The sequence below is a fragment of the Pristis pectinata genome, chromosome 2 (assembly GCF_009764475.1).
Source record: "Pristis pectinata isolate sPriPec2 chromosome 2, sPriPec2.1.pri, whole genome shotgun sequence".
Taxonomy (NCBI): domain Eukaryota; kingdom Metazoa; phylum Chordata; class Chondrichthyes; order Rhinopristiformes; family Pristidae; genus Pristis; species Pristis pectinata.
The window spans coordinates 26,731,289-26,756,909 of NC_067406.1; the positions used below are offsets into that span (position 1 = coordinate 26,731,289).

General features: G+C 38.9%; 1 protein-coding gene across 2 annotated transcripts in view; it reads left to right on the forward strand.

Annotated features, from left to right (window-relative positions):
* Window positions 1-25,061, forward strand: part of me2 (malic enzyme 2, NAD(+)-dependent, mitochondrial) — a 47,961-nt gene extending 22,900 nt beyond the window's left edge. Inside the window, exons 8-16 of one of the 2 annotated variants that reach the window (XM_052036890.1) lie at window positions 311-420; window positions 3,253-3,350; window positions 4,721-4,834; window positions 5,850-5,964; window positions 7,973-8,115; window positions 13,446-13,548; window positions 18,270-18,340; window positions 19,595-19,693; window positions 22,524-25,060. In XM_052036890.1, the coding sequence (XP_051892850.1) occupies window positions 311-420; window positions 3,253-3,350; window positions 4,721-4,834; window positions 5,850-5,964; window positions 7,973-8,115; window positions 13,446-13,548; window positions 18,270-18,340; window positions 19,595-19,693; window positions 22,524-22,685 (1,015 nt within the window). In that variant the 3' untranslated portion in view covers window positions 22,686-25,060. Of the gene's footprint in view, window positions 1-310; window positions 421-3,252; window positions 3,351-4,720; window positions 4,835-5,849; window positions 5,965-7,972; window positions 8,116-13,445; window positions 13,549-18,269; window positions 18,341-19,594; window positions 19,694-22,523 lie in introns of both variants that reach the window. The other variant, XM_052036899.1, reaches the window with a different exon arrangement.
* The last annotated feature ends 560 nt before the right edge of the window (window positions 25,062-25,621 follow it).

Sequence of the window (25,621 nt, forward strand, 5' to 3'; positions counted from 1 at the left end):
GCACCACTTTCTAGCCACCTGCACATCTGTTTTGATAGCTTCATTGAACTGAGGCTGAGTTCTGGAATTCTTATTATAAATCTGTCTTTCCCTTTTTCCCTGCTTTAATTCTCCTCTTAAAACATACGCCCTTCAATTAAATTCTGATGATCTTTCCTCGCACCTAACTGGGTAGCTTGGTGTTGAATTATGTTTGATAACATCCCCATCAAGTTTCATGAAACATCTTGGAATATTGAAACCACTGTATAAATGCAAGGTGGATTTACCTGTTTAGGAACTTAATACATAATCTTTTATTTTGAAACAGGTATGGTCGTGATACCCTTATTCAATTTGAAGATTTTGGGAATCACAATGCCTTCCGGTTTTTGAGGAAATATAAAGATAAATATTGTACATTCAATGATGATATTCAAGGTAAGTTTCTAATAATTATGATCATACCAACAAAAAGTAAACTGGATAAAAGCTGTAAACTGTCAAACTTCAGGGCACACGGGAGTCTATTATAGTGCTTAAGACATGGCAAATATGGATAGGTAGAAAGATGGAAAATAAGGTATTCTGTGTGGGTTTGGGGTACAGCTGTTGTGGGTGCAGCACTGTGGTGTAGCAGGTAGTGCTGCTGCCATGCAGCTTCCCAGTATGATTATCTTGCGTAATGCCTGTGTGCAATCGAACGTTCTCTCCGTGACTGTATGTTTCCTCCTGGTACTCTCATGTCCCAAAGATGTGCTCGATGGGTTAACTGGCTATCCCTTGGTATAGATTAATGGCAAAAAAAAATCAAAAGGAGAATTTATGGCATCTGAGAGAATAAGTTGCAAGCGAATAAGGAAAGACAGAATGGGGCTAATGGGATTACTCCCCTATGAGCCAGCATGGACCTGATGGGCCAGATGGCCTCCTGTATTATTGTAAGTATAACTAAGATTTGTGATTGCTGAGACCTTTTAGTTCAAACTAATTGAACTAAAGGTGGACTTTTAAACTATTGAGAATAGGTTGTGCTTTGGAAATGAAGGATCAAATACTAAGGTTATCTGCAGAACTAATAGGATGTTGGGTTTCACTGAATATATGAGCACTAAAAGCACAGGCAAAGTAACATATTGATAACTGTTTCTCGGAGAAGGGAGGCTATTGTCATGAACCAGCAACAAAAGAAACACACTGAGTCATGATTCAGTGTTAACAACTATTTTATTAATCACTACTTATGATAATACGTAAAATAAAAGTAAAAATGTTAGTATGTTAGAATTCAAAAATGTTAAACCTCGAACGTTAACCCCAAAACTAAACTCTTCGTGCGCGCGTGTGTGTGTGTGTGTGTGTGTGTGGCAAAGTCCCAAACTCCAAGTTCTGGAATGGTTCTTAAAGTTCAGTTCCGCAAGCCATAAGGTGAAACATGAGCAAGGGCTTCTTCAACAACCACCGTTGTCTGAAGATAAGACGTAGACGTAGATTACATAGAGTAATTACGAAATCCAAATGTTCCACGATGGAACCCAAACGACACCTCAGTGTTTACTCGGTAGTGACTTCCTCACCCCGAAAAGCATCCGAGTCGTGGTCGCCCACACACAAATACCTGTTTCCTTCTACAGGTCAGCAACAAAGTGAACTCCACCAGATTACTTCCAACTTCCATACATGGATTTCAGTGGCAGACACAGTTATTGTTTCTCATCCATCGATAGAGAAAACTAGCAGGCTTCTCCCCCTCCCCCTCCCCCTTATCTTCTATTGACGTAAGCACGCCCCACACACACACTCTCTCTATCTTAAAGGGACTTTCACTGAGTCCGTAACACTATAGATTGGGCTGTTAGGAATTTCAAAGGGCAGATTTAACTCATGAAAAGCAAAAGACTGCAGACATTGAATTAAAAACAGAAAATGACAGAAATATTTAGCAAGTCAGGCAGCATCAGTAGAGAAAAGAACAAAGTGTAGATCAATGACCTTCCATCAGAACTGCAAAAATGATCACAAGGGTGCGTTAAGAGCAGGAGAAGGTAAATAGAGACATAGATGAGGAGGTGCCCAATATAGTAATTCAGCAAGGTGCTTTGGGAATTGATGGAATGCAAGGAGGGTCTGTAAAGAATAAGGACTTTGGAGGCGAGGTGAGTAACAAGACTGATTTGATATTTTACTAGTTTAGTCCAAGGGCACATCAGCATGCAGGCTGACCATATCCAGAGGTAGGTAGGTGACAATAACCAACAAAGTATTATGGGGAACATAATATGTTCTGATCGCACCAGGGCTAGTGATAGTTTCTGAAAATATAACACTTTCTTTGAATTAATCTGTAATATTAATTATTGCTGTAATATGTATTTGAAATGCAAAAGCAATACTAGATCCAGAAAAAAGTGCATTGAGCAATAAAGGCAAAATATCATAAATACTGGAAACATGATGCATATTTTAAAAAAAAGACTTTGGGATATTAATCTATGCTTGACCTATATTTGTGGTGGTAGAATTCCCCGTGTATACTTGGAAATTTTTATTCCCCTAACATAGCAAAGAAATTAGAGGCATAATGATGTGTAATTCACTGTCTGTAAAGCTGGTGGAAATGCAATTCTTCCATGCCTTAAGGAAATTGAGTGATCACATGAGAGAATAATTTGCAGGGCTTTGGGGCAATTGGACTGATGGCATGGCTTGAGGAGGCAACGTAGACTTAATGGGTTTCGATAGCATAGCAATTCTGATCTGTTAATATCAGGAAAGTGAAATTTCTATTTTCATTGTCTATTTATAATACTTTTTTATTATTATTGAGTCATAGTAATGAACCATGGTTTGTTTTACTATGAAGTAGTATAACGTATGATTAACAACTGAAAAAGTGAATGAATTTCAATTTGCTCAGATAAATTTGAAATGGAAGAGAATATTACATTCCTGGATAGGCATAGTCATCCTGACTAGTCGGTAGAAAATGAGAACTGTTGAAAACATTCAAACAACTGAAATCAAGTTTAACAACCATGTATTTTGCGCAGATTAAGGAATTATAAATTTGTAAGAAGAATCTGGAGATGCTCAATGTATTTTTCTCTTTGAAAATTCCAAAGTCTTTAATAAATTTGTTTCAATTTTAACTGTCTATTTAACATGAAACACACAATTTTAAGGCAAGTATTCCAGTGCTCAGTACCCAATTTCAAGTATGCCTTTGTTTTACTCTACTTGATTGACACCTACTGTTGTTTTCATAATATACAGGCACTGCATCAGTAGCACTGGCAGGATTGTTATCAGCCCAGAGGGTGATTAACAAACCAATCACAGAGCACAAATATCTGTTTCTTGGAGCTGGGGAGGTGAGACCACATGATCTTTTGCTATTTTTTAATATTTGTGTAAATTTGTTGAAATGATGCTAACAAGCTACTGTGCAGAGATTGTCAGTCTACACTTGTACTTTGTTTTAGAACAAGAACAAATGCATAATGTCCTCCAACTTTAACTTGTGTAATATGATAACTGAAGGAATTTTCAGTAATGCTGCACCATCACTAACCATAAAACTTTTTTTTTCTTTCATCTACATTGTGTTTGATTTAGTTTTAAGCCTTTTTTTTCTGGTGTTTTTATTACTGGCTTTCACGTTATATTGATTTTTCCATTGGCTCTCTTTGCCTTGTCAACTGCAAAGTTGACATTATGATGAAAAGATAGGCAGTTTTCTGGGTAGATTTTTACTTCCTACAGGAAACTAAATTGGGTTCGTCATTCTTACACCCAGCCAACCTCATCTACTTACACAGTCAAAGAAATATTTTTGTAGAATTGTGCCATTCTTACACTAGGCCTTCAGATCTATCCAGCACAGGAAGATGATATCAAATATAGCACCTTGCTTTTTAGTGCTAATCTCTTAAATGCCTTCCTGTAGGAAATAGTTGCCAGTAGTGAAATTGTAGTGCTTTTTCTATATTGCATGTTTCCATGATGTAGAATATGAGCTTCTACCTAAAATTCAACAGCCTCCATGAACTGGAAGAAACTTAACATGTGACACATGTGAACACTCATTTTATGAGTATTTTATATTTAATTTTGTATTCTTATTTGTATATTAGCAACAAGAGGGTAGCTAGGGAAGGTGTAAGAGAAGAACCAGAAGATATTCACCAGGGTGCAGCCTGGATTAGCTATAAGGAGAGGTTGTTTTCTATGGAGTGGTGGAGGCAAATACGATAGCGGCATTCAAGAGGCTCTTAGGCACATGAATGTGCAGGAAATGGAGGGATATGGACATTGTGTAGGCAGAAGGGATTAGTTTAGTTGGGCATTTGATTACTAATTTAATTAGTTCAGCACAACGATGTGGGCCAAAGGGCCTGTCACTGCTGTACTATTCTATGTTCTGTCTCTTGTAAAGAAGAGGTTAATTTTATGATGTATCTTTCAGCCATTAACAACATTCTTTTGTCCAGATGGAATACAGGTGTATGTATTGGCTTCTTCAAGCCATTTTACAGCTTTTGAACAAATATCTTCTAAGATTGGCACTTAAATTCCTTTTTCTGAAGTCACTTTGTTTATTATTGGAAAGTAAAATTGCTCTTGGCAGAATTTGACTCTTGTGCTTGTCCAGCTGTGATATATTGTGAGCTGTGGCTAAATTCTGTTCAAACTTTTGTTTTAACATTTAATGCTGGTATTTTCTGAAACTGCTTTTGTACAGGCAGCATTAGGCACTGCTGATCTGATCGTGATGGCAATGAAAGAGTCTGGTGTGCCTGAAGAGGAAGCACGGAAGAAGATCTGGATGTTTGACAAGTATGGTTTGCTTTGTGAGGTGAGAGCAAAATCATTTACTTTGTTTTTTTTAAGTAACCTTGGATATTTGGGTTGTCTGCCTTGTATATGTCCAAGGCAGTATTCTTTTTATTCCCCTTTTGTGGTTGGAATGGAGCTTGAGTGCTGCTTTTAGTTCAGAAACAACCCCTGTGTACAGCTGGACAATTATTTCAGAATAAAATACCATATATGGGTCAGAAAAAAATGCAAGGGTAGCAATTTTGATGAAGAAAAAGCTATATTGGTGCAAATATTGCAATGTGTTATTTTAGATCTAGAAGCTGAGTGCCTATATATGTTGTGCAGCAAATACCTACAAGTTGGCAAGCCTGAATCTTCATTCTCTGGAAAATCATTGTAAAGCAGTGTTTCTCAAAGAAATTAACTAATTTTATACAATGATAGCTTGTTTAGAAATGCACAAGTCAAAGCAGGTGATGTGTTTTTTTTAAGATTTCCAGTGTGACATGTAGGTGTTTATAGGAGAATAGTTGTATTAAGAGATGAATTGTTAGTTGGAGCTAAGGTGCGCAAATTGGTAAAACAAAAGGAATTATATTTGGAAATTCTTCAGTTTTATTAGATTATGAAAATGGTCATTCACCTATTTTACTCTGATTAATGTTGATTATCAAAAATACCATGCTAATTACAGTTTCATTATTGAGTGATAGCTGACCCTTTTTAAAAACTAAGTGTCTAGTTGTAGCGTCTGGGGGAATAGCTTTTTTTAAATAGTATTTTAATGTGGATGAGAGCCTGGATTGTTCCTGCTGCACACTAGATATTTAGTGCAGTTTATTGTCAAAAACCAGCAAAGTTGCTTCATTCTATACATCTGAGTAACAAATTTCTAATTTGTTGTTTTCTGACTTAGTAAATTCAGTGGAGAAAGAAGAGGGAGTAACTTTTTTTTAATATTTAATCCCACTTTATTTGTTTGGAATCTGAACTGAGATTAAGTGGATTTGTCTGTAGTAGTTAAACTCTAATGATACTGCTTCTGGCTATAGGGTCGTTCAGAGTCAATAGAGGGTCACCAGGAAGCATATGCCCACCCAGCACCTGATCGATCAGCCAAGACATTTCTGGATGCAGTCAATGTACTGGAGCCCACTGCTATTATTGGTAAGTGGTATAAGCTTCAGCAGAAATGTTGGAACCTAAAATGGGTTTGCTTGTAAATTTTTGGAACTAATTTGAAGGGCGTTTTGGATAAGAAGGTTTAAGTACTAAGTGTGTGTATTAAGGGATTTTTTTTGATTATCAGAAGGGAAATGCTTGGGAGAGGAACAGCTTTACAGTGCTCTTGGGCATTGTGAACATTTGATATCTTTTGTTTATATATTGAAACAATGTATCCTGTTCATATAAATTACAACTATTCAAATATCTAAGCTATTGTTTTCCAAATCCACAACTCTTCTTCAATATGTCTTCCCATTGGGTTTTCTCTCATTAGGTTTTCCCCATCACATACTGAACCAGCCTAACCAAAGTCACAAATGAGAATCTACAACCTGATCATAGTGCATTTTTCTGACCTCTAACTCTTTTATTTTCCCCACACACTTATTGATATCATCACCCTTCAGGTTTCTGCTCAACTACTGATTTCAGTGAGAACATCCTGGATCCAGTCTGTATATTTTGCCAGGGCAGCTTGAGCACCAAGTGCTTTTGTCTCCCACAGTCTTTCATCCTATCCACCACTGTTACCCAAGCAGCTGGAACAGACCCCTTCTGTTACTAATCTGCCTGTCCACGTCATCTGTTGCTATGGCAGCATTCTCCATGTGTGCCCTAACAATATTATCTTTCCTCTATCTAGGTCAACCCCCACTATGGCATCTGTTTTCAGATAATACATCCTGACATATGGGCTTCCATGCGCTGCTGTTTCTTCCTTATTTAACCCTGGCAGAAATGCTATGAACCTGCCCCTGTCTCAAACTGTGTACAATTACTGATAAACAAAAACAAAACGCAGTTGCTTGAAATTGGAAATTAAAAAAAAACAAGATGTTGGAAATGCAAAGAAAAAAATTGTTGTTTTGGGTCAATGACCCAGTTTGAAAACTTGAGCCATGTTTTAAACAATGCAGGCTTCCCCAATGGTATCAATTAGAATGTGGTCATATTACAAAAATGCAGGGCTTCAATAAATGTAAATTGTCACTTTAGTATTCTTTACTTGCGTATTTAAATTTTGAAAATTTAAAAAAATTAAATTTTCATTTTTGCAGCTAGGCAATTTTACTCCAATAAGCAGTTTATTTCCAGCAAAGGTTTCAGATTGGCTTTATAATAGCTTTACAATCAGGAAGGTTAGATGGATTTTTTTTGATTTGGTACAAATAAAACACAAAACAGCAGCTTATTTGAAATTTTATTTAAGATAATTATGCACAGTAGAATGTCATTCAGCTCAATCCAATGTGCAAATCAGATTAATCCCATTTCCCAGCTCTAAGTCCTTAGCTTTGTAAATTGCAGCACAGCTGGTGCTCAGCTGGGTATTTTCAGGCATTGATTTCCAGTACCCCGGGGTGGAAGAGAAAATTTTCTTTGCCTCTGTCAAATCCTTCTACCAATCTACCAAAAGTATATGTCCTCAATTTGACCTCCTAATGAAGCATTATCTAGAACTCTCAATTTTGCATAATTCCATTAAATTTTTCCTTGACTGCCTCCATTTCAAAGAAAATGACCCTAGCCTAGCTAGTCTTCAAAAACTATACATCACCAGTCCTCGCAACATCCTGTTGCAACTGTGCCTTCTCTGGTCTTTTCTGTCAATAGGTGACCAAAATGAATACTTAGCTCAAGTTGTAGCCTGATGTGTACTGTGTAATTCTGGAATCACCTTTATGTTCTATGCCTTGCCCTAAAAAGTATACTGTGTACCAATCTACCCGTCCTGCTTCAGGGATCTATAACCTTTCCCTGTTGTTTCTCCTCATTTCAGTATCATTTTATTGTTTATTTTCTTGCCTTGTTTGTTCTGTGTGGTTTCAACTAAAACATGTACAACAGTGCAGCCAGCATCTTGAAGCCTGTATGTAAAGTATTTAAGTTTAAACTAAATAAATGGATATTTTCTTCAGGTTGACTTTATTTAATTTGTTTTTGACAGGAGTGGCAGGTGCTGGCAGACTGTTCACCAAAGAAGTAATTAGTGCCATGGGCAGAATTAATGAACGTCCTATAATTTTTGCATTGAGTAATCCAACAGCTCAAGCTGAATGCACTGCAGAAGAGGCATACACTTTAACAGAGGTATTGTGGGCATTTGCAGTTCTTTTTCACACCATCTAATCTTTGCTTGAATATCTAGGTGCACATTTTATTTTATGCTTTCTATAGTTTTTAAATTCTTGGCAAAGTGATATTTACTACTTTCCTTCATCCTGCAATCTAATTTTCGGTTTCCAGAACCATCCCTAAGGTTTGTGCATAGAATCTAATCTGATGGAGAGATGCCATAAATTGGCTAGTTCATTTGTTTTTATCCTGGAATTTTAGCCAACTATTCGAAAAGACCCATTAAACTATCATTAAAACCTACCAACCTTAAATTTTGAAGATTATTATTCTGAAATGATCCATTTACAGAGAAGATTATAGCATAGCAATTGTTACTGGACTATTAATCTAGAGGCCACGATCAATTATCTAGTCAGCTGAGATTGAATGCCATTGCTGTAGCGCAGAAGTAAGTCACTTGGCCCATTAAGTCTGTGTCTGTTCTAGTAGAGCAATCCTATCACTCTCATTCCTTTGCTCTTTCTCCAAAGCTCCAAATTATTCTCTCTCATCCCTTTTTTCTACTTCCCTTTTCAATAGCTCTAATTTAATTCTGTTTACATCACCCCTACAAGCAGTGAGTTCCAGATCAAAACTACTGAATTAAAAAAAAAAGCCCTGTACCTTTTGGCCAAGCTCTTGGGTTCTTGAACCCTTTGCTAATAGAGTAGGAACAGCATCCTTCTCTATCATATCTAAACTATTCATGATCTTGTATACTTCTGTCATATCTCCTTTTCTCCAAGGAAACTATCTCCAGTTTCTCTAGTGTAACCTTGGAACTGGAACCATCTTAATAAATCTAGGACTTCCACATCCTTCCTAAAGTTAGGTGATTAGCATTGTGTGCAATACTTCAATTGTATGAAGCACTGGTTAGGTGACAAGTTAAACAAAACCTTCCTGCTTTTGTACTCTCTGCCTCTTTGATTCCTGGTAACCCTTGTGCATTACTAATTGTTTTCTTAACACGCCTTGATCTCCAATTATTTGTACTCCTTTACAAGTCACTTATGGCACAGCCATATCATGAATCTGAAAGGAAAATATAGATTAAGTAATGGTGACCTTGAAACTACTGGATTGTAGTAAAAATGGTGGGTTCACCCATGTACATAAAACAGAAAATTCTGGAAATACTTGGCAAGTCGGGTAGCATCTATGGACAGGGCTTCAGGTAGACGGCCTTTCATTATAGGGCTTCAGGTAGACGGCCTTTCATTATACCCTTTATGCAAGGATGTGCCTTGCTATTTTAGCCTTTAACTCCAGGCCACAGAAAGATGGTTAACTTTTCACTGCCCTTTTACGTGCACCAGCAAGTTGTCTTGGTTGCAAATTAGCTACAGGGAAGTGTAAGAAAAATAAAATCGAATGGACCCACACAGGCACGGTAGTGTAGCGGTTAGCGTAACGCTTTACAGCTCCAGCAACACGGGTTCAAATCCGGCCACTGTCTGTAAGGAGTTTGTACATTCTCCCCGTGTCTGCATGGGTTTCCTCCAGGTGCTCCGGTTTCCTCCCACATTCCAAAGACGTACAGGTTAGGAAGTTGTGGGCATGCTGTGTTGGTGCTGGAAGCATGGTGACACTTGCAGGCTGCCCCCAGAACACTCTACGCAAAAAGATGTACATTGAAACACAGTGAAATACATGTGACTAATAAAGATGTCTTATCAACCCAACTATAACATTTGTGCATGCCAAAGATGCATCTGGCCTAGATAACTCTATAGAGCTCATCTGTCAGTGCACCAAAATTGGAAGAGCTGTCCTAAAAACCAGACAATGGTTGATCTGATATAATTATATTTAAAGGGAATCAAGATTGGTTACAGATCCCTTTCAGCAAGATCCCAGGTTTCCCCTTTCCCATCACTGGCAGAAACCCACCAGTGGTGGTGGCTCTGAAACATGTCAATATTGACACCAGCCCCCACAATGTCTCATAGTATTTGGGTTCAAATGTAGGCAAAGAGTTTCTGGCTGATGACTGCACCTCTCCTTTTAGTTGGTGAATCATTGCTCATCTTTATTGAACATCCCTTGATAGGTGTAAAGGGTGGCATGATGTGATATGACTGTCAAAAAGCCAAGGTTAGACATGAAGCATTAAGTTTCTTTCACTTGCAGCAAATGAACAACAGTTCAATTAATACAGATAGTTACGTTATATTACAAAATAATAAATGCATTAGGTTTCCCCACATCAATGAATTTGCTTGGAGACACGAATGTGCAGATGCTGTAATCTGGAGCAAAAAAAAACTGCTGGAGGAACTTGGGTGGGTCAGGCATCATCTGTGGAGAAGAGGAATGGTCAATGTTTTGGGTTAAGACCCTGCATCAGGACTGTGTAGAGGGGAGATATCTAGTATAAAGAGAAGGGGAGGAGTGAGGAAGTGGCTGGCAGATGATAGGTGGAACCAGGTGAGGAGTGGGATGATGGGAAGGGGGCAGTGGAGTTGGGAGACGAGCCTCAATGACTACTGACCAGTGGCGCTGACAACCACCATCATGAAGTGCTTTGAGAGGTTGGTCATGGCACACATCAGCTACAGCCTCCCAGACGACCTGGACCCATTGCAATTCACCTATCATCAGAACAGGTCTACAGCGGATGCCATCTCCCTGGCCCTACACTCAGCTCTGGAGCATCTGGACAGTAAAGACACCTACGTTAGACTATTGTTTATTGACTACAGCTCTGCCTTCAATACAAGAATCCCAAGCAAGCTTGTCACCAAACTCCAAGACCAAGGACTGAACACCTCCCTCTGAAATTGGATCCTTGACTTTCTAACAACCAGACCACAATCAGTGAGGATAGGCAGCAATACCTCCGACACAATTATTCTCAACACTGGTGCACCTCAAGGCTGCGTCCTCAGCCCTCTACTCTACTCCCTATACACTCATGACTGTGTGGCCAGATTCTGCTCTAACTCCATCTACAAGTTTGCAGATGATACCACCATTGTAGGCCGTATCTCAAACAGCAATGAGTCAGAGTACAGGAAGGAGATAGAGAACGTAGTGTAATGGTGTCATGAAAACAACCTTTTCCCTCAACGTCAACGAAACAAAAGAGCTGGTCACTGACTTCAGGAAAGGGGACAGTGTATATGCACCTGTCTACATCAGTGGTGCTGACGTTGAGAGATTCAAATTCCTGGGAGTTTTCATCACCAACAGCCTGTCCTGGTCAAGTCGTGTAGATGCCATGGCCAAGAAAGCTCACCAGCGCCTCTACTTCCTCAGGAGGCTAAAGAAATTTGGTTTGTCCCCTTTGACTCTCACCAACTTTTACAGATGCACCATAGAAAGCATCCTATCTGGATGTATTACAGCTTGGTACAGCAACTGCTCTGCCCAGGACCGCAAGAAACTGCAGAGAGTTGTGCACTCAGCCCAGCGCATCACGGACACCAGCCTCCCCTCCTTTACCTCTCGTTGTCTTGGTGTAGCAGCCAGCATAATCAAAGACCCCACCCACCCGGGACATTCTCTCTTCTCTCCTCTTCCATCGGGTAGAAGATACAGGAGCCTGAGGGCACGTACCACCAGACTTAAGGACAGCTTCTACCCCACTGTGATAAGACTATTGAATGGTTCCCTTATACAATGAGATGGACTATGACCTCACGATCTACCTTGTTGTGACCTTGCACCTTATTGCACTGCACTTTCTCTGTAGCTGTGACACTTTACTCTGTACTGTTATTGTTTCTACCTGTACTACATCAACGCACTCTGTACTAACTCAATGTAACTGCACTGTGTAATGAATTAACCTGTACGATCGGTTTGCAAGACAAGTTTTTCACTGTACCTCGGTACAAGTGACAATAATAAACCAATACCAATGGCCAGTGAGTGATAAGTAGAGGGGATAAAAAAGGGAGGCATCCGATGGAGACAGTGAGTGGAGGGGGGAGATAGAGACAGAAGTTGGAAGGTGATAGGTGGAGACAAGAGGCTGCAGATGCTGGAATCTGATGAGTAAGGAAGGTGATATGTGGAAGTGGAACCAGTTAAGGGACGGAACAGGAGACCCAGTAGGTTAAGTGTGTGGGTGATGAGCAGATGGAACCAGGTTAGGGAGGGGAACAAAACTGGGTAATGGGGCAAGGAGATGTTGGAAAAAGGGTGGGGGTGAGACAGCCTGGGTGGATCAGGAGTGAGAAACGAACACAAGCGGTGAGGATTATCTGGAATTAGAAAATTTGGTGTTCAAACCATGGGGTTGTAGGGACTACCCAGGTAGAATGAAGTTTGTCCTTGCCCTGGCAGTGGAGAAGTGGGCCAGTATGGGAAGGGGAGTTAAAATGTCATGCAACCAAGAGCTCAAGATGGCCATTATGGCAGAGTGCAGGTGTCACCTCATCTGGGCTTATCTCACCGATGTAAAGGAGGTCACGTTGTTTAGGTCCCTGGATGGTGGTGAAGGAGGAGGTGTTGCACTTCCTATGGTTGCATAGGGAAGTGTCTGGTGAGTTTTCTTACTTGACTTAGAATGTCTTAAATCCCTAATTGCATTTCCTAAACCATCAAAAAGTCAACGATCACTTATTTAATTGCAACTTGTGGTCTGTTTTGGCAAATCACTACCACATTTTTGACTACAGTTCACCGTGACTTCAGTTTGCTTTCCAAGTTATTTTTGTCTTCTAACTTCTAACTCTGGAAGCCTGATTTCAGTGTATCGCTGTGGATAGATGTGCTGAGGATATGTGTATATATGCTAGTCAGCTAGCTAACTAACTAGAACACCAGAGGCCATTGGTTCTAGCCAGCTCCCATTGGAGCAATCCCATCTGTCCCATCCCCTCACTTTATTTTCCTGTAATCCTGCAACTTTATCTCCCACAAGCTCATCAACTGCCTTTTCATTCTTTGGGATGTGGGAGGAAACCAGAGTACTCAGTGCAAACCTACAAGGTCACTGCATGTGAGGTCAGGATTGAACCTGCATCCTCGGAGCTGTGAGGTAGCAGTGCTAACTCCTGCATCACCCTTATGTATTTTTGCCTTTGATCTATAAGGGGGTTTATAATTGGGGGGGGGTTATTATTGATCTTCATAAGGGGGTTGGGGGGAGACATCTGCATTTTAATGATTTTTTTTATTATTTTGCTAGTTTTCTTTTCATTTTAAAATCTGGATATGTTCTTGGCTGCAATTTTTTTAAAAACAAAATCCAAAAGGTTACAGCTGTTTAGAGAGCAGAATGTAAGCAGCAGAATTGCCAGCAGTTTAAATGATCTTTTTGCTTTTGCTGAATTACTGCATATTTTTCACAGGGGAGGTGCCTTTTTGCCAGTGGCAGCCCATTTGACCCAGTGACTCTACCAGATGGACGTGTGTTTCGATCAGGCCAGGGAAATAACGCCTACATCTTCCCCGGTTAGTGTGATGTTTTTGGTTCTCTTCTTGTTGTACTTGTTAGAATCTTCCTGCCCCTGGTATTGTTTATCCTTTCAAAGTTGCTGCTTTTATTATGTAATTGTGATGCCTACTCTCAATCAATTCTATTTTCTTAAATTACTGAACTTTGATTTTCTATCTGCCCTTTAAAATTTTTTCCAAATTTTCTTCACATCTTCATTGCCACTGGAAAAAACACATTTCAGTAGGTGACAAAATTCTGAAATACAGTGAAGAGGATAACAGACTTCATGATGAAATGGCAAGCAGGTTGCATTTGACTTTATTCATGGCAAAGTGTTTTTTAAGAGTTGCCTTTTGCTTGGAAGCTTAAAATTAAAGCAATATAAACAATGATCCAATTTTAAAGAAGATGCACAAAAACAAACTAGAGGTCCATATAAACAAATCAAAAATTGGTGATGTAGATAGTGAGAAAGGTTGTTTAAAGCTACAGCATGATGTAGATCAACTGGAAAGTTTGTAGACCAATGGCAAATCTAATTTGATTCTGACAAATGTGAGTTAATACATTTTGGGAAGGCAAACAGGATAGGATATGCATAGTAAACAGTAGGGCCCCAGGGAGTGTTGAGCAGATGGATCTTGGGGGCATTGATCTTTGATGCCACAGGTGTATAAGGTGGTGAAGAAGGCATAAGGGATACTTGCCTTCATAGTCTGTGGCATAGTATCCGGCAGCTGGAATGACTTCCAGCTTTATAAAACCATTGAGGCCACACTGTCTGTTCTGGTCACCATCCTGTAGGAAGGATGTGATTGTGCTGAAGAGAATGCAGAGGAGATTTACCAGGATGTTGCCTGGATTGGAGCATTACAACTATAAAGAGACTGGATAGACTCCCCTCCCCCCCCCCCCCCCCCCCCCCCCCCGGAGCAGAGTAGGTTGAGGGGTGACCTGATAGAGGTATACAAAATTATGAGGGGGTAGAGATGAAGTATTTTTCCTCCATGGTGGGAATGTCAATGGCAAGAATGCATAGACTTACTGAGAGATAGGAGGTTTAGAGGGGATCTGAGGGGGAATTTTTTTCCCCACGGAGGTGATTAGAGACTGGAATGCACTGCCTGAAGAGATGGTACAGGCAGATACTCAGCATTTCAGAGGCATCTAATTAATAATTTAATCACCAAGGCATAGAAGGCCATGGATGTAATGTGGGTAAATGAGATTTGTGTAGGTAGGTCCAATAAGTAGGTAGGTAGGACAGCTTCAATTCTGCTGTTATAAGATTCTTGAACAGACCTTTTGTATAATGAGGTGAACTCTTGACCTCACAATCTACCTTGTCATGGCCCTTACCTTATTGTCTACCTGCACTGTACCTTCCCTGTAACTGTGATACTATATTCTGCATTTTGTTATTGATTTTCCCTTTGTACTACCTCGGTGTACTTCTGCTTTGAAATGATCTGTGTGGGTGGCATGTAAAACAATGATTTTTTTTTACTGTATCTTGGTACATGTGGCAATAATAAACCAATTACCATTGGACAGTCCCTTTTGCCTGTGTTTGGCCCATTGCCCTCTAAACCTCTCCTTTCCATGTACTTGTCTAAATGGCTTTTAAATGTTGCCTCAACCATTATTTGTGGCAGTTCATTCCAAATACACACACCCTTTTGTGTGAAGAAGCTGCCCCTCTTGTCACTTTTAAATCTCTCACCTCTGATATTAAATTTATGCCCTCTTGTTTTAGCACCCCCTCACTGGGAAAAAGTATGTGCTTTCACAGTCTCCATGCCCTTCATGATCTTGTATACCTCTATCAGGTCACCCCTCAATCTCCTATGTTCCAGGGAATAAAGTCTTGGTCTACACAACCTCTCCTTGTAACTCGGGCACCCAAGTCCAGGCAAGATCCTGGTAAATCTTTTTTGCACTCTTTCTAGTTTAATAATATCTTTCCTTTAACAGGGTGCACGATACTCCAAGCCAACGTCTTGGATAACTGCATCATAAATTCCCAACTCCTATACTCAATGCCTGACTGAAGGCCAGTGTGCCAAATGCCACCTTCACCACCCTATCTACCTGTGATGCGGCTTTCAGCAAACTGCACTCCTAGGTCCCTTTATTCTACAACACTCCCCAGGGCCCTACCTTTGGTATACGTCCAACCCTGGTTTAATCTCCCAAGATGCAACACCTCATATTTATCTGAATTGAAAGCCATTTGCCAATCCTTAGCCCACATACTAAGCTAATCGAGATCTGCCTGTAATTTTTCATAACCTTCTACACTGTCTACAACACCACCTAATTTAGTTTCATCCGCAAACTTACTATCCATGCTTCGTACATTCACAGCGAATCCCTCTGACTATAAGAAGTGTAAGTACTCTTAAGAGAAATCGGGGGGGGGCAAATAAAAGGTCATGTGATGGGTTTGGTAGACAAAGTTAAGAAAAATTCTAAGAGATTCTACAGGTACTGTATATCAGGAGTAAACTAAAAAGTGGCTGGGAGAGAATAGGTCCCCTTAAGGACCAGCATGTCTGTCTGTGTGAAGCCACTGGAGATAGGTGAGATTTTTAATGAATATTTCTCCACAGTTTTTTTTTTACTGTGAAGAAGATCCTAGAAGCTAAGGAATTGAGCTCGATGAGTTGTGATGTCTTGGACTATATCAAAGAGGAGCTATTGGTGGTCTTAAAGCACACTAAGGTGGATAAATCCCCAGGGCCTGACTAAATGCATCCTTGGGCCTTTTAAAGCTAGGGAAGAAATTGCAGAGGCCCTTGCAGAGATATTTGCATCAACTTTAGCCATAAGTGAAGTTCCAGAAGGCTGCAGGGTGGCTAATGTTGTGCCATTATTTAAGAAGGGCAGCATTGACAAGCCAGGGAACTACAGCCTGGTGAGCCTGACATCAGTGGTGGGTAAGTTACTGGAGTGGAATCTGAGGAATGTAACCTACCAGCATTTGGATAGATGAACTGATTTGGGATGGTCAGCACAGCTTTGTGCATGGGAATTGTCCTACAAATCTTAGGTGTTTTTGCAGAGGTAACAGAGGATTGATGAAGGCTGGGTGTGGACATTGTCAAAAGCCTTGCTCAAGTCTATTTAGACCTGCATGTAAGGCTAGTCGGGAACGTCAGATAGCTTGGGATCTAGGGAGAGCTAGCTGATGGGATACATATTTGGCTTGATGATGGGTAGCAGAGGGTGATGGTGGAAGATCGTTTCTCGGATAGGAGGCCCATGACTAGTGGTGTGCCACAGCGATCAGTGCTGGGCCCATTGTTGTTTGTCATTTATGCTTTGGATGTGAATGTACAAAGCATTGTTAGTAAGTTTGTAGGTGACGCTAAAATAGGTGGTATCATAGACAGGAAAGAAGTTTATCAAAAATTAGAGGGATCTTGATCAGCTAATTAAGTGGGCCAAGAAATGGTATATTGCATTCAATTCGGATAAGTGTGAGGTGTTGCATCTTGAAGTCAAATGAGGGTAGGGGTTTCACAGTGAACAGTAGGGCCCTGGGGAGTGTTGTAGAACAGGTGGACCTAGTAGTACAAGTACATAGTTCCCTAAATGTGATAGCACAAGTAGACGGGGTGGTGAAGAAGGTGTTTGGCATGCTGGCCTTCATCAGTCAAGGCATTGAGTACAAGAGTTAGGCTGTTATCCTGCAGTTATATAAGAAACTACACTTGGAATATCATGTACAGTTTTGGTTACCCTGTTAAAAGAAAGAGGGGAAAGGTTTAAAAAGGGACCCAGGGTAATTTCTTCACGCAGAAGGTGGTGCGTATATGGAACGAGCTACCAGAGGAAGTAGTTGACCAGGTATAATAACATATAAAAGACATTTGGACAGATACATGGATAGGGAAGGTTTAGAGGGATATGGGCCAAATGTGGGCAAATGGGACTAGCTTAGATGAGCATTTTGGTTGGCATGGACTATTTGAGCTGAAGGACCCATTTCTGTGCTGTATGACTCTGACTCCTTTTTGTCCCCTTTATTAGCAAATGAAGGAACTTTGAAAGATTTTGGTTTAATATCGTCTTGGGGGGGTGTGGAGGGAGGGAAATTACATGCACTTGACCTTTGCAAATTGATTGCTCGTTGACCATTTTTACCTGTTGTCAGATGATGAGCGTTCTGCCAATGTATTCTGGAATTTTCTCCATAAAACATTTCATCTTTCTACACCTGTACACTTACTAAAACATGTTTCAGATCAAATCTTCTAATTTTCCCTCACTCATCTCAGTATCTTTATTTTCTTTGTATGCTTTTCTGTGTTATTTTAATTTTGCATTTGGAGATGCATATTCGCTTTTAGCCTATTTCATCTACCTTTTTTTGGTTTCTTTGGTTATAAGATGTTTGCTCTGCTTATAGGTGCATTTTATGTTTAAAATTTTAAGCTTAAAGGAATCTCAACCAACAGTACAGCCCCAGCCATTGACAGTTAAAATACATATTAATTAGTAAACTTTGAAGGGATTATTGGAAATTCATTTTGGTGTTCTGATGTCAGAAACATTGTCTAATTGCTATTTGTACAACTGGTTGCATGACTGATCAAGTATGAGAAATTTAGTTTTTTTTTAATGAAGTCTGCTATGGAATATTACATCTAAAATATGCCATGAAAGTTTCCTACCATCTCTGCTTTGGTCCAATTAGACTTTTATTACTGAAGTTATGACTTTGTTTCAGGTGTGGCACTAGCTGTGACCCTTGTTGGGGTTCGTAAAATCAGCGATCAAGTTTTCTTGGAAGCTGCAAAGGTTTGTAATAGAATCGAAAATAAAATCTGTGGTATACACTGTTATTCTTAAGGAGTGATGTTTTCCTCTCCAACATACGACTCCAGCTTGCCTGAAGAAATGTAGTTGTAAAAATAAATAAAGGAATCTCAACTAATGGCACAGCCCCAGCCATTGACCATTCTCCAGCTGTCATTCTTCAACTTCACTAATGTTGGGAATCAGCATTTCTGGTGCACAGACCAACATTCAGCACTCCTAGGTTCAGTAAATACACCAATGGTTTAGCTCCCTCTACTGTACCTAAAGGAGGTTCTTTAGTTCCTACTTGGGGTGAGTTTAAATGAATGGAAGCAATTAATTTAAATCATTTTATAATCTTGTTTATATATATATAAAAAAAAAACTGGCTCACTGAGGATGGGCATTGTTACATTCCAATTTCGTATATTGGAAATGAAAATGTAACATTTTGTATCCATTCCATCCGAAAGCCCATTATTCTGGGCCAGAAATAATCCCACTATGAATTCCAACATATTCACTCAGATACTTGGAAGGAATGCTATGGTTTGGTTTCCATTTTCCTTTGGTTATAGCATTTGACTGTATAATTTGCTGTAATTTTAAATGGTCTTTTGGTTGTAAATTTTAAATTGCATATAATTTCTAAATTATGATTTTTATTTTTGTCTGTATAGCAGCTAAGAGTTGCTTAATTAATTACAGACCAAAAGATGCCAGAACTCTCAGCCTTGGACCTGTGTATAAAAGAGCTGGTTTAAGATTTTAACCAGCTCTGCTAGGTACAGGTCTGAAACTGATGGAGTGTTTCTTTGTTTATAAGCTAGTTTCCAGTTATATAATTGGATTTAATTTTGGATGATCTGAGCAAGGAAGCCACTGTGCACTTGAATTCAGCAACTTTAATCTAATTGAAGTTGGAGAAACTGAAAAAAGCAAGCCATTTACCTGGGTCCGGGCTAGCAAAATGAACTCTCCCCTTACTGAATGTAATACCTTTCCACTTCTGTGGAAACCAAACCGACTTACCTCAACATGTTTAAAAATCTGCATGAATTTCTTGATTTAACATCACAGCCTAGTAAATGTAATATTGTGTTACTACAAGCTGCACTAATTACTGATATTTATTTCACAGCTGAAGCTATTTAATAGCACAAAGCTAATAATGTTCTTCTGAAATCTACCAAATGCTCTGTAGGTTTTGTGCTTTATATTTTTCCTACAATTCTGTATGTAAATTTTCTGCAGGCACTTGCTGACCAGGTGACCCATGATGAATTGGCTGAAGGATGCCTTTATCCACCCTTGTCTAATATCCGGGAAGTGTCTATCAATACTGCAGTTAAGGTGAGCATCCTTGTATCCCCAATCATATTTCTTGTTAAACTATGTCAAAATATATTGAAAAAATGAAGTCATTGGAATCCTTAGAGTTTGAGAGTTTGAAAGTTTTCAGCCCTAATTGGAAAAAAAATAAATGCAGAAGAGGGTACTTTCATAAATCAGAATCAGGTTTATTATCACTGACATATGTCATGAAATTTGTTGTTTTGTGGCAGCAGTACAGTGCAAGACATAAAGACATTAAAAATTACTAAGTGACAAAAAATAAATAGTGCAAAAGAGGAATAATGAGTAGTGTTCATTGTCCGTTCAGAAATCTGATGGTGGAGGGGAAGAAGCTGTTCCTGAAATGTTGAGTGTGGGTCTTCAGGCTCCTGTACCTCTCCCTGACGGTAGTAACATGAAGAGGGCATGTCCTGGGTGGTGAGGGTCCTTAATGTTGCCACCTTGGCGCTGCCTCTTGATGTCCTCAATGGTGGGGAGAGTTGTGCGTGTAATGGAGCCGGCTGAGTCTACAACCTTCTGCAGCCTCTTCTGATCCCTCACATTGGAGCCTCCATACCAGGTGGTGAGGCAACCTGCCAGAATGCTCTCCACTGTACATGTATAGAAATTTGCAAGAGTCTTTGCTGACATACCAAATCTCCTCAACCTCCTAATGAAGTAGAACTGCTGGTGTGCTGCCTTCATGATTGCATCAATGTGTTGGGGCCAAGATGGATCCTCTGAGATATTGACACTCAGGAACTTGAAGCTGCTCGCCCTTTCCACTGTTGACCCCTTTAATGAGGACTTGGTGTGTGTTCTCCCAACTTCCTCTTCCTGAAGTCCACAATAAATTCCTTGATCTTGCTGACATTGAGTGCAAGGTTGGTTGTTGAAACACCATTCACCCAACTGATCTATCTCACTCCTGCACTCCTCCTCATGAGCAGATATTCTGCCAACAACAATGGTGCTATCAGCGAATTTATAGATAGCATTTGAGTGTGCCTAGCCATACAGTCATGAGTGTAGAGAGAGAACAATGGGCTAAGTATGTATCCTTGAGGTACACCTGTGTTGATTATCAGTGAGGAGGAGACAACAGGTGAGGAAATGTAGAGAGGTCAGAGATTCAGGTGTCCTTGTACACACAGTGCACATGTGTAAGCAAGGAAAAAGTCTTTGACCTTGATCTCAAGGAGAATTGTTCTTCAGTAATGCAAAGCTTTAGTCAGATCCTATTTTAAATTATCAACTCAGTTTTCGAGTCTGAATTTTGGGGTGGGGGTGGGAAGAGTGATGGTAGTGTGGTTTTTGGAAGAGGCACAACCCAAATTCACCAGGGCAGACAAGGTTGGAGTTACAAGTTCAGGTTGCATCACTTTGGCTAGTATTTTGTGTATTTAGAAGGTTTGGTGTTTAATTCCCTTAAATGTAATCGTTTCTCAATCCACTGTTTGCTCAAATGGATAAATTAGGAAGAAAGCACTATAATCTTAAGTGTAGAGCTGATCTACTAGTTGAAACCAGGAAGTACTTTTTTGTTATAAAATATAATGGAAATCTCACTCCCAGAGAAGAGGCTGTAAATCAATTGAAATTTTGAAGATCTCATTAATCTTAACCGAAGTATCAAATTGGAGCATGGAAAGAGGACAAGTGGTGCTGGTGTAGGACAATAATGATCCAGTTGAATAGCAGAAGACAATGGGTGTGTTTAATGACTGAACTCTACCCCAAAGTATTTTGGGATTTGAATATCAAAAATAATTTCATTTTTGCAAATAGTCGTGTGAATATTCTTTGTGATTGCACTATTGTTTTCTTATCCTTTTTTAAAAAAAAATTTAGATTGCTATTGGTGTTTCCTGAGTAGCTTGGGGAAATGTTGATAATTTAGCACGAGTGGCTTGTTGGGCCAAAACGGAGCGACTAAAAATCAACCATATCATTTGTAAGACTGGGGTTACTTGCAGGCTAGAACTGAAGCACATGTGAACTATTTGGGTTTTGTGACAATTCAGAAGCTTCATTGGGGTTTTGATATGCCACGTTTCATGTTCCTTTTTTTCAGATCTAAATTCAAATTCTCCAATAGTTGAATAGGATTTGAATACTCATTTTCTGAATTCTAATTTAGATTTCCAGATGACTGGTCCAGTAGATGTGGTCAGTTGAACTTAATAGCAAAACCCACTTGTGCTTAATGATTTGCTCTACAGCTATTAAACCTTTATTGTATATACATCCTTGCTAATTAAGCACCTTTTGGCTTCTTCACTGCTGCTGTTAATTAGTGGGTGTAAAAGATAGAACATGAGCTTGATGTCTAGAAAGGTTTCCAAAATGAAAAATGGTTACTGTTTTGGGAAAATATTCTTTTTAATAAAAGGAAAATGTGAAGAAATGGACTAATGATAAATTAACCAAGTCTGTACTAGATTTACCAAGTAGTATCCACAGCTAGCTATTTTTAAGGCTTTTCTATTTCAGAACTGATGAATTGTTAAATAAGTTTTATACGCTTGGATGAATATGACAAATAACAATCTTTGCATGGAATGCACATGTCACCAGTGTAGTTGTAGTATTAAGCTCCTACTTTCCATGGAGGGGCAGTCATTACTTCTAACAGTAGAGTAAGCATTTACAAGGTTAAGATGTTCTTTTAGTGCTTGTGCTTCCCTTTTTATGCCTGGTAGATGCTATATTTTGAAACATTCAGTTAAAATGGCATCCTTTCATTAGAGTTTTACACCCTACCTGGAAAATTATTTGAGCAACATTGCAATTGTACCTTTACCCTACTCGTGCGTGCAAGTCTTAATTTGGTTTTGGTTTGTTACAGGTCGCAGAATTCTTTTATGCAAATGGTATTGCATTAGAGTACCCAGAGCCAAAGGACAAAAAGGAATTTTTTCTTTCGAAGATGTGGAAGACTCATTACGAGTCATTCCTTCCAGATATTTATGACTGGCCAGAGTCTGCAACAAGGCTACCTAATTTGTAATGTCACCTTAACCCTTGCTAAAGAATAGAAGCATATAATAATTACAATAAAGTTTTTGAGCCATTGACAAATCGCCCTCAAACTTCGTGCAAAAAGGAAATTTTGTTAGCTAACTTTTTTCCAACCTTAATTAACTGTAATTGATTGGATCTATGCAGTCCTTGAAGATAACTATGTTGGTGTAATGAATCTGAAATGTGACTCCTTAAAAACTAGTTCTGTCTAGATTATGTGCTGAAGTGTAGCTTTAACTGTCTTTAGCAAGCAAGAATTGTCCATGGTTTGACTTGCACGTTATCTTTGCTGGAATGGAATTATTACTGTTGAAGGGCGTAAGCAAAGAATTAGCTGCATCATGATTGTCCTCTACCTCAAATTCAAAATCTCTTCAGATGCTGTGTATCAGAGTGACAAATATATTAAAGTAAAATTTAAAATAGGTTCCATAAAAACCAGCAAATTGAATTATTGGAAGGTATGTATGAAGAATTAGGAATGATCTTGCATGTTAAAATTGTTAATATAAACTTGAGTTATGGTTAATTTCAAAGGTGTTGGCAGAAGCACAAATGAATTTTTTTTTAGTGCTAAGCTATTGACAAAATTGCAATATTTGATGGAGGCAGGCTGGTTAACGCCATGTTTAATATTTCCCATAGAATGAGACTATGAGAAGTAGAGTCACTTGGGTTAGGAGTAGTAGCTCCAACAGAAATATCCTGCTCAAAGTATAGGATACAATTGATCTTGAACATTTTTCAAACAAAAAAAAATTGCTGTTTACAAACTGTAAAATATCACTTGTATTGCAGCTCTAATGGATATTTGACTGTTGCATAGATCCCTTTCTGCTTTCCAATCCTTCCCCACCACTCTTTGGTATCCTGTTTCAAAAAAAAATGTATTTGGCTTTCAGATAAGCAGGACATTGAGTCAGAAATTCAATAATGGTCAAACTTGTGTTTCCATGTTATTAATTATAGGAGTTTTCAATTGCTGATTGATGTAAAGAATATTTTTTCCCATTCATTGAGAAAATATAGTATTTTTGTACAAAGATGTGTTACCTTCGTTTCTCTGGAATATGGAAGTCCAATGTTTGTGCGGGGAGTTCAATAACCAAAACCCACATCACATTTAAAATTAAATTGCAATGAAGCTGAAAATTTGAAGAGATCTGTGGTTGATTGCAGTTCTTGGAATAATGAAAATAAAAGTTTTTAAAAGCTTCAGTAGTTTGGTAAACTAAAATAGTTTAATGTAACAAAACTTTGACAATCTGCTGTCAAATTATTTAAAATTCCAGTGGTTACTAGGATGCCGGTTCCTGCTCTCCCTTGAAGCTTGCTGGGTTCACTGGGGGGGAAAAAAAAATTATAATACTGTGTGACATCTTAAACGTTATTTAAAAGTATGTTGGGGTATTATATAAATCCAACAGTCCAGCACAAGTCTCAAACATGCCAGGTTATCAGTGTTTTATTAAAACAAATGTAGGTGACTTGTGCAAGAAAAGTATTCAGTTAAACATTAGGATTTTTAAATAGTAGAATGAGATGATTGGTAGACAGAATTGGAATTAAGTTTCACTTGGAAGAATAGCAAAAGTAAAATTTGATTCATTAAAAAAAAAATTCCAGGAAAATCTTACAGCTGAAGGCCATTGAGGGACAAACTGTATGAAATTCTCCTTTTTGTAGTTGTTTTAATGTAATGTATCATTGTAATTGTTCTATTGTCACAGATGTATACAAATTTGTGTTTGTGAGAAGTATTTAGATTTTTAAAAGCTGAGTATTAAACTTAGAATTAATATGTCTGAATTCCAAACTGCCATTACCAGGTCTGATTTATAAATATTACCTTTTTACAATTTACTTCAGTTTCCTGAACCTTATTGATGTGAGGAATAAATTATAAATAAGCCTTCAGTGCCAAAATCGTCTGGATTGGATTTTGTCTGACTCAATGCATTTTCAGTATTTGGGAAATATGCAGCATCTTGCTCAAAAATGGGAATATCTCACTGTTTCCATTAAATGGAGGTAAATGTAATTCTGACCCAAGAGCAAAATATGTGTGAGAATGAACCAGTAGCTTGGTGTCAAACATATGTTTTAGTCTTTATCTGTTTTGCTTTGGCCTGGTGATGCTAGGACCAGTGCACTTGCTAAATCACAAAACTAGCAGATAGGGCTGTAAGCTAACTTGAAATTTTTCAGAACTTGCTGAACTCCAGGAGGGTAGCAGTAGATTGGAAAACAGCCAATGTGACTCCCTTGTTCAAAAAAGGAGAAAAGCAGGGAACTACAGGCCAGTTAATTTAACAGCTATTATTAAGATGCTAATCATTTAGGAAAGCTGAAAAGAATTAAACCTACTCAAATGACTTTATGAAAGGTAAATCGTGTTTGACAAATTTGCTCAAATTCTTTGAGTGTTTTTAGAGACAGTACAAAGCAGATTCCCAGGAATTAACCTGGTGACAAGAGGCTTGTCCTATCAAGAAAGACAGAATTGGATTTATTATCACTGACACATGAAGTGAAATTTGTTGTTTTGCAGCACAGTGCAAAGACATTTTTTAAATCTATAAATTATTCAGTTGTTTGCACTGATTTATTTTTGTAATGAGGTGCTGTTCATGGAGTGTTCATGACTCTGAAGTTCCTGAATCATTAAGTTTGGGTCTTCAGGCTCCTGTACCACCTCCCTGATGATAGTAACGAAAAGAGGGCATGTTCCGGATAGTGAGGGTCATTAATGATGGATGCTGCTGCCTTGAGGCACTACCTCTCGAAGATGTCCTTGATAGTGGGGAGGGTTGTGTCCATGATTGAGCTGGCTGAGTCTACAACCTTCTGCAATCCTGTGCATTGGAGCCTCCATACCAGGTGGTGATGCAACATGTCAGGATGCTCTCCACTGCACATCTA